General features: G+C 33.2%; 1 protein-coding gene across 1 annotated transcript; it reads right to left on the bottom strand.

Annotated features, from left to right (window-relative positions):
- Window positions 1–6,366: 6,366 nt before the first annotated feature.
- On the bottom strand, window positions 6,367–8,851 carry LOC146145678 (uncharacterized). The gene is made up of 5 exons (XM_083390378.1): window positions 8,787–8,851; window positions 8,102–8,171; window positions 7,417–7,544; window positions 6,896–7,028; window positions 6,367–6,654 (listed from the first exon to the last, which is right to left on the bottom strand). The coding sequence occupies exons 1-5, from the start codon at window positions 8,804–8,806 to the stop codon at window positions 6,469–6,471; spliced, it is 537 nt and encodes a 178-aa protein (XP_083246504.1). The 5' UTR covers window positions 8,807–8,851; the 3' UTR covers window positions 6,367–6,468.
- Between the last annotated feature and the right edge of the window lie 595 nt (window positions 8,852–9,446).

Genomic DNA, 9,446 nt, shown 5'->3' with positions numbered 1-9,446 from the left:
CAGCTCAAAAAAACCTGCCAGCTTGATACCTTAATAGTAGTATACCTATTCACAAGACGATACTTACAATGGTAGGCCGGCATTGTGTCTCGCATTGCTTTCCCGCATACGGATGGGAGCATTCACATTTCGCCTTGTTCGAGTCAACCTTACAAATACCTCCATTGAGACATTTAGTTACCAGACAAGGGTTGACCACCTCACAATGCTTGCCGACATAATCTGCAAAAATAATCGTGTTTTTGAAACGTACTATTGTTTTACACTCTACATAGTTGTTTACAGATTATAGGGAGAATACCCGAATTTCCCTAAACTATTAACTGAAATGCTTTGAGAAACTTACAACAGGCACCACATAATAATATATATAGCTAAAATATGTAAATTAGCTCTCTAAGCCAAACGTACCGTACAAAGCTTAATTAGTTCTCTCCCTTAAATATCGGATACGAGTATTTTTTCTGCTCTGGGAAAAAAAACTAATTTGTGCTTGTGGATCAAGTTATATGTCCATTGACTGATTTTAAAGATCGGTTGGTATAAGATAAGTTGTCGGTTAAAAATCTTTAAATTTCGTATATCGTTGAAAGTACATTCGATACATAAAATTGCTGCTAAAGTTAAAAAAATGAGTTTAAGGTATTTTGGTAGCGTAATGGTATTTGCCTTATAATTGGTTTCTCAAAACACACTTGTCACATTCAAAAGGTTTGGAAAAAATATTAAAGCTTTATTTAGCGCCCATAGTTACCCTTATATTACTTTTTTATAGCACCTAAAATTATAGTCAGTCACCCACAGTGTTCCTAAATAACTACATAAGAAAGCCGCGCAAACTTAGTTTCGTTTATTAAAATGTATTTTCCTTATTCAAAGTGAAAAAAACGCCCCAAAAGCGAAACTCACCGCCGCTACAGTTGCAAATGTAGCCCATGCTCTGACTCACACAATCGCCGTGCTCTCCACAAGACTTCCCGTGACAGAAATCGACGAATTGACAGCGGGAGCCCTTGTACCCTGGGGCGCATGCACAGGAGCGGCTGCGTTAAAAGGGTATTGGTTAGCTATTGTACGTTCCACAATGGCTACCTTACAATCTATGATAGCCGTATTCGAAGGCTAGAATTCAGAATAGATTTGCAAACTTATTATAAAATGACCTAAGATATACACCAGGTCGCGTAAACGGCTGAGATAAAATGAGATCGGTTGGTTATTGTAGGTTGAATTGATTTGCTTGTTAGTTCAGGGATGTTCGACTTGATATTTTATTTCGAGACCAATAGCTGATGTTTGAGACAACAATTTTCGGGTTCTGGGTCCAAATTACGTCATTACTATCAACAACGAAGCAAAATATATAAAGTAGAAACTTGCAAAGGTAGTTTTTCAAATTTGATTTAGTCAAAGAGTTCTCCCTCCAGTCGTCACTTAAACCACCCTGGTATAATAACGAGTACCGATACTAGCGCTTGGCATCGAGTATCGGCTTCCATCCGATATTCGCAAAAGCCTCTAACTAAAAGGTTTTTTATTTCGATATAACCTAAATTCGAAAAGGCTAATGAAATGTTCATACACATACGTACACTTGGAACTGTAGTTCCCCAAAATTGAATTTTTTTTTGAACTAATAGAATGCAAGCAATGGTGTAACGATTGTTTTCGAACTGTTCCCGTATGAGCCTGTATAGCTCAGTAGGTCGGCCGTCCTGGAATGGCCCAGTTCGTAAGTCAAACCTTATCGCAGGCTATTGTTCTTCTAGTCTAGCTTACTTAAGAATTGTTCTACTGATCCGGTTTGTCTGTTAAAAGCCACCGTGCCTTTAATGCTTGTTCCTTTTTTGTGTTTTGTTCACGTAAAGCCTACAAAAGGTTAAGTGAACAGAATTGTTTCGCCAAAGCTTCGCTGGTGCGCAGATGCGTTTACTATATGTACACACAACCTGACATCTTATAAAAAAAATTATTTCAGAATCAAAATCTCAAAGGCGAACTTGTTGAATTGTCAACAAACTTTTGTTTTTGTCACGCCATTCTTTACTTCCGTTTTGCGAAAGTAAAGTTTTTAGATGGTTTGCTTTCAAACTGAGGCTTGTTATAGTATTGTCGCATTTCTTAAAATTAAACTAGAATTTACATTGGGTAAAGAAATTTTTCATTGGTTTCGTTATATTTTAAATTTCTAAAAATGAAAACGCAGAAGTCATTTTACCTACATGTAGGCCTACATTTTTTTAGGTTTGATTACCAAGAAGGATAACATCGCCTTATTACTGAAATTATACGGTAGCAAGATAAAATGTTACAATTATTGGTTTGTATGGATTAGGCTTAACTTCCGGACAAAAGCGTAGGTGTTTTTGGTATTTGATTGGATTTAATTAGAAGTTAAAAACCACAACTTGAGTTTTTTTCGGGTAAAATCTGATTTATGTTCGCTATCTTTGTTACACCTATGTGCAAAACATATTCCGGGAGAATAGAACAAACGTTTTAGACTTGGAGCCCTTTTAAAAAAAAACTGTTATTTTTGTACACTTTTGCAATAAATACTGTAAAAGTTAAATTTGTTCCCGACCACATACCTGACCGAGTTTTCTGAAATGCATTTCCCTTGGTTTAAACAGGGATTGAAATAGTAGCAAGCGTCATGCTGTGGTGGTTTCTGAGTTGCGTTGGGCTTTGAAAGACTGGTGTTGGTAGTTGAAGCAACTGCTTCTGTCAAATTCAATCCGCGAACTCCTGTTCAAAAAATGTGGGAAAAATTGATTTCTGTGTTTATGTAAACAATTGATTAAACGATGGTTTACCTTTTTTCAAAGCTGACAAGCTAACAATTATTAGTTGAAACCAAACAATGTGTTAATATAATAACTAACAAACTAAAACAAAATAATATTACCAGTCCAATCAAAATAAGATTACCCTGCAGCAGTCCAATAATAATTTGTTTTATAAAACTCAACTAGCAAACTTCAAAGTAGGCCTACGCCTAAAAATCAAGAACAACGAACCCCATATTGAGAACTACTGGCAAAAATATCCTAATATTATTTGGACACCAACAAGCTCATCTTCAAACCAGCGCTGTAAAAATTCATTTTAAAATTATTTTTAAAAAAATGAACAAAGGTTCAAGTCAAGTTAATTGCAAAAAATATTTAGTCATTTTCTAGTTCAAGCCACTATCCTAGTCAGCCAAGTCGTTGATATCAAAATACAACCGATTCTGAACAAATTTTATTAAACCACAAAGCGTAACATATAAGGGGCAAACTGTTTTACAGTCCGAAATTGGGGATATTAAGCAATTTCACCAAAAGGAGTTAACAAAATCTTAACAACAAAAAAACAAACAAAAAAAGTGTTTTTTGTCCGAAAAACTGAAGTCAGTTCATTTTAAACAGTGATTTAATGGCTCATGAAAAAAGTCATTGACTTCATTGAACACTGCTTAAATGCAAATAATACAATCTATTATTAAATTTCCAAAGCAATTATAAAATTTGGCTACCAGAAACTTACCGTCGTAAAACGCTGAAACAGAAAACACTGCAAACACTATTAAAATCATACAACCTGTCATGACTGTGGTTTAGCAACCAATGAAGCAATATTACACTTTGTGATGTTTTTTAGTAGCAGATTTCCTTCATCCTGCTGCACGAAGCAAAAGTGGGAAAAAAACGTATAGGAAAGGTATTCCCAAATCAAATCAACAAAATTATTGCGTCATAGTGTACATTGTAGTAAAACTGTTGCCTTGTTTTGCTGGTAATTATTTACTTTCAATAACATGATCTTGTTTATGGGTGCAGTGTGTTGAATATACTAATATTAATCCCACAAAAAAGCTTAGAAAAGTAAAAATGTTTACAAGTAGTGGTTAGAAAAGAAAGGTTGATTATGCAAGGTGGAAGTTAAACAAAAAAGATGCAGTTTGCCTAATTTGTTTAAACGTTATATCAGTAATGAAAGAGTATAATTTTAAGGTGCACTATGGTTAAAAACAATGCTAATTATGATAGCTTTGTAGGTCAATTGCGAGTTGACAAAATGCTGCAATTTTGAAAAATGGGCTTTGAGCAAACAGCAAGAAGTATTTATTGTTATACAAAATACGTTTAGCTTGTGGCAAAACTGAGCTTAAAAGTTATCGAAAACAATTGTCGAAAAAGAACCTGTTCAAGACAAAATGCTGAAATCAGCTTACAGATGCACTTGTCAAGTCAACTTCGAGTTAACACTGTGATAAAAATATCATTTTAACACGGTGATAAAAGATATCAGACACCTCATTAATCACTTCATGAGTAACTTGATTGTACACGGTTTTCCAATAAAAACGTTGTTCGAAAATGAATGTGGTGTTCAATTGTCTGGCCCGCAGCACCATCATAATTATAGCCCGCTGCGATAAACAGTTGCACGCCCCTGTTCTATGTCTTTGAGATTATCCATGAAAATGTGTGACTGCAATGTTATCCAACTTAATACGTTTTTGTTATACTCACTTCATTAACATTATTTTTAAAGTGACGATTATTTAGGAAGACAGTTGTTCATTTTATATCCCACTTCCAACAAACTGTGTTTGTTTAGAGTTTAAAAGGTTGTGACATTTGGTGACATATTATTTTTTCTGGTCTCGGTCGCTTTTCAGAAAGCGATACTATGGTCAATAACACCATTATTTTCTTTATTACTATTTTAATGACAACCGATAAATAAAAGATACGAAGGCAGGAATCAAATGCACAAAAAAATTATGTTGGGGCGTTATTACGAATAAGAAAATCAGCAGTTGCTTGAAGTATACTTTCGATAAGGGGAAAGGCATATATGTTTGTTTACGTTACCGCTATATGAAGAAAATGCCACATTAACAAGAGCACTCAATGCTGCAGATAGCCCAATTGCAACCATAATTGTAAAATCATTTTATTTCCACCTCGCAATGTTTTATAATGTGTTAAAATATATTTGTTTTGTAGTTTAACTAAGAAAACTTTTTCGCTTATTACATTTAAAAATTAACAACGATTTCTGTGTTGGTTTACTTAAAAAACCTTTGATTATTTCGCTTATAACAATTAAAAATTTGCAAACTAAATTTTGTGATTGTTTACTTAAAAAACCTTTGACTTTTTCGCTTATTACAATTAAAAATTTACAAACGAAATTTACAAGTATTTCTGTGATGGTTTATTTAAAAAAACTCTTGCCTTTTTTGCTTATTACAATTAAAAATTTACAAACAAAACTTACATGTATTTCTGTGGTGTTGTAAATTGTAAACTTCTTACTGCAACTTTGAACACTTTAAAATTATTTAATTTCAGATGTTTTTCATATTTTATTATAACGTAAAGGTGATGGTGATATAGTGACGGAATGACATGTCGTTGTCATACAGTCAACGAATAACCCAAGAACACGTCGCCGCACTTAAATCTATGAAAGTGGTGCTATTAGTTTTCCCCTAAGCTTTGTCAGGTATACTGGACACAAACTCTAATAAGTAAAGTCGTAATGATGCTTTTTATTGATGGTTATGATGATAGGGCAATGATTTTGTGATAGCTATAAATACAGCATGGCTGGATTGGAATTACGGGACATACTTCCACTGAAGATAAACAGGCGTCGAATAAAACAAATACGTTTGTCTTCCTGTTTTTGTGATGAAAGGTTTTGACCGTTGGTATACACTAATACAAAAATCACATTTGTTTGGGGCGCATGTTTTTGTTGTTTTGAAAAGGTTTAAAGGTTTGGAAATGGGATTTATGTTATATGAAAAAAATGTTAAGTTAATATAAACAGTCTGTGATGCTGAGACCATTCTTTTTAACAAAATATATTTAAAGTGGGTTCTTCTTGCATGTTATATGCTTAAGTTATATTTTTTGTCTTTTAGGTCCTTCTCGCGTAGGTATCTTATGTTTTTCTCAGAAGTCGCCCTCTCATAGTTTGCTTTTATATAATTTAGAAATTCATGTTTCTAAAATGATCGTCGTGATGATTTACTTCCTTACGTCCACTTGACTTTGTTTCTTATTGTTATCAAAATAATCAAAACAACCAAATTTAAAATGAAAACAAAATTTACATGTATTCCTATGCTGTGCTAAATCGCACACTGTCTTCTTCTTGCGAAGTAATCGAATTACTTGTGGAGATGGTTTGTATTATTAAATTACTTTTATACTTTTTGTAACGACAGTCGCAGAATAACAAAGAACACGTCAATTTCGATAACGATATAACACAAAGCCACGCGTTGAATTATAAAAATGGTATACTTTTTTTTTAACAGTAACAATAAGAGCCCAGTTTAAAAAACACAAACTCTGATAAGTCAAATTGTGATGAAACTTATAATTGATATTTCTGATGATATTGCAGTGAATATAGTAGTGGAATAAATATAGTTCTGGATTAGTTTTACTGGATAGCATTTTATTGAATCAAACCCACAACTCCAATTCTTTCATTAACTTCGGCGCTAAAATGTGAACCACCAGCATAAGGCTTTTTAAGCCCAAGCTCAGCATTTCTTTTGTTTCTTGCTGAGCCTTTAGCATCATTGCAGGAATTACAGTTCGAAGTCTTGGAACATATGTCGGCTTCGACCTGAATAAAGACCTAAATACCGCCAAAAAGAAAAATTAAGTTTAAAATCTTTTTTTCACATCGTACCTTTATTGACCCTTCGGTTTATTTTTCAGCAGAAAGTCTTGATTGAGACCCAAATAAATCTATAATGGTTTAAAAGCTTTTAAAACAATATTGAATTTCTATCTGTATTATATTATACTACTGTGCGATATGATATGCTATGTATTTCTATTATACTTTAGGTTACACGGAAATTGTGATATTGTACCTTTGATAAGTCGTCTTTAAACCTAAATGCTTCGAAACTGATCAAAGTCTTAAAATCAAAATCAGTGAATGTAGAGTTGTTTTGTTCCTGTAGCAAGTCGTTCTCATATCTAAATGTTTGGTCTTTCACGCATCTGAAAAAAAAAACAAGTTCCATTGGGTCAACGTTGAATTATATATTTTGTATAAATTAATTTTTATTCATGAGTTGGAATTAAAAACGGTAAATTGGAATTAAAACAATTATTCACAAATCGGAGACAAGAGCAATTTATAATCTCATGTTTATTGTGACAAATAAAAACTATAAAATGCTTTATTAAATATGACATTTTGTAAGTGTACATTTATTTTAACGTTTAAAACAAGTTTCATAATTTTTTTACGCTATTATCAGTAACAAATAATTATTTCATGTTCGAACGTTGTTAGGAAACCGTCCGAACTTTTTAATCTGAAAGTTTTCGTATTTTATTAGTCTAAAAGCTGTTGGCTCGTGGTTGGGCCTGGTTTTCGATTTACCCATTTTCGAGCAAATAATACAGCGGCTCGTGCTGTTTGTTCTTAGATGCTGTCGCGTAGCAGTTCCTGAGTGTAAGCTCTTGTCCCTTTAGCTCAGCGTTTTTGTTGTAATCAGACGACATTCTCACCTAAAAAAAACAGGCCGGCCATGTATTTCTCAACCCAAAAATTTAATACTTTTAGGGTTCATTAAAAAATTACTTAGGTTAGTTGATTTTTGCCGTTTTTGATAAGAAGGTGTTTAAGCGAATTGTAATTGAATAGTTGTCCAAATTTTAAGGCTTTACGTGGGCTCGTTTTGTTAAAGGTAATATTGCGAGAAGGATCCATCTTTTTTGGTTTGAATGCAAACGATGTAACCAGACAGTTTTTAAAGAGTAACTATACTCCATATTGGTTTTGCATTTTGGGAATTCTTTAATACAGTATCAAAAAGAGTTTTTAAACAAAACAAATGATCAAAATTATTTGCGCGCAACCAGAGTTCATCTACAAATACTTTTACCACTACTAAATGGACAGCCAATGGTTAGTTTTTTTGGGGTGTTACAAGAAATATGAAAATTTAATTTTCAAAGTAACTTGTCCTTTAACAAGGGACTCGTTCATAATTTTTTTTTGGCAGTTTTGTAATATTTTGTTATCGCTTACAAAATAAAAAACACAACACGTGTTTAAAACTTACCAGCACATAGATTCTTTCACCAATAAGGAAATCTGTTATCGGCTGCAGGATTTTACTTGTTGAATTCAACCTGGCAAACATGATCAACGTTATTCATTACAAAGTTAATTACAGTAACCCTAGATAGCCTCCAATTATGATAACAGCATTCGATAAGCAAATGATGTACAGACAGCTTTCGCTTAGGTTTTCTTTGCACATGATCTTAAAAGCTTACTACTTTACCTGAAATATTTTGTGACCTTTGAAAAGTTTCGGTTTATTCTGCAAATCTATTTTTGTTGAAATGTATTTTAAGTTTTCTACATGTAGCCTACATCCGAAGCACTCAACAGCATAGCACTTACAAAATATTAGTTTAGGTTCAATTTGCTTTTTACAGCGAATTTAACTCACAGTAAATTTTAAATGAACATACTTCTGTAGACACATGAAAAGTATACCAAAAAAATTAAAAAGCATACGTTTAAGTAAGCTACAACAAACACTTTGCGCATGCTTAAGGTTTGCTGCTAGACATTAACAAATTACTATTATTGGAATCAGGTAGCATAATCATCGTTATTCATTTGGTTAATTGCAGTAACCTCGATAGCCTCCAGTTGTGATAACATCATTTGATAAGCGAAAAGGATATAACGCAGCGCTGAGGTTTTTTGCGCTTATTAAACGTTTATTACTTTACCTGAAATATTTGGTGACCATTGAAAAGTTTCCAACTGAAGAATTGGCAAATATCTCTGTGTTGTTTGTTGTCTCCATATCCTTGTTGTCAATTTGATTCCACCAACTTTTCAGATGAGTAAGAACTTTGCACTCCACTTGGATCTTTGGTATCATTCAAAACAATCAACAAAAATTTTAATCACATAAAATATTATCTTAGGTGTCTTTTACAAAATTCGTACATTCGAAAGCATTATACACTTTATACCGGTCTTGAAACGAAAAAAATACTATTGCAAGAATTTGAATGATGGCTGGTCACTCAAATATGAAACTCACCGAGTGTAGCATTAACCACAAAGTGTCATTTAAATCAGGGGCGTGGAACATATAGGAATGGCGGGTCAATTTATGAAATTGTAACGCGGATCACGAATTAAATATATAAATAAAGTTAGCATCCACAATTACTTCTTTTGCTTGAATCTACATAAATTCCCAGACTCCTACCTCAAATTTTGGTCGCTTTCTTGTTATAAGGCTATCTTGCTCCCATGTGTCCGGTGTACGTTGCTTCAATGCGAATTCGTGCAATGACAAGACATTGTGGTAAACGATTTCTCCACTTTTGACCTGTCGTTGTTAAATATTTTTGTAAAGGTAAATCATCCAGTAACAA

This window comes from Ascidiella aspersa, chromosome 5 (genome assembly GCF_963924565.1).
Source record: "Ascidiella aspersa chromosome 5, kaAscAspe10.2, whole genome shotgun sequence".
NCBI lineage: Eukaryota > Metazoa > Chordata > Ascidiacea > Phlebobranchia > Ascidiidae > Ascidiella > Ascidiella aspersa.
This window is presented reverse-complemented; position numbering and strand designations above follow the sequence as displayed.

Bases quoted from the DNA above. Each gene is read 5' to 3' on its own strand.
- LOC146145678 (XM_083390378.1), bottom strand. From the start codon at position 8,806: ATGGTCACCAAATATTTCAG. The intron at 7,029-7,416 runs GTAAATCGAAAA...TTTTTTTTTCAG, and splicing joins TATTATTTGCTCGAAAATGG to ATGCGTGAAAGACCAAACAT. The intron at 6,655-6,895 runs GTACAATATCAC...GGCGGTATTTAG, and splicing joins TTAAAGACGACTTATCAAAG to GTCTTTATTCAGGTCGAAGC.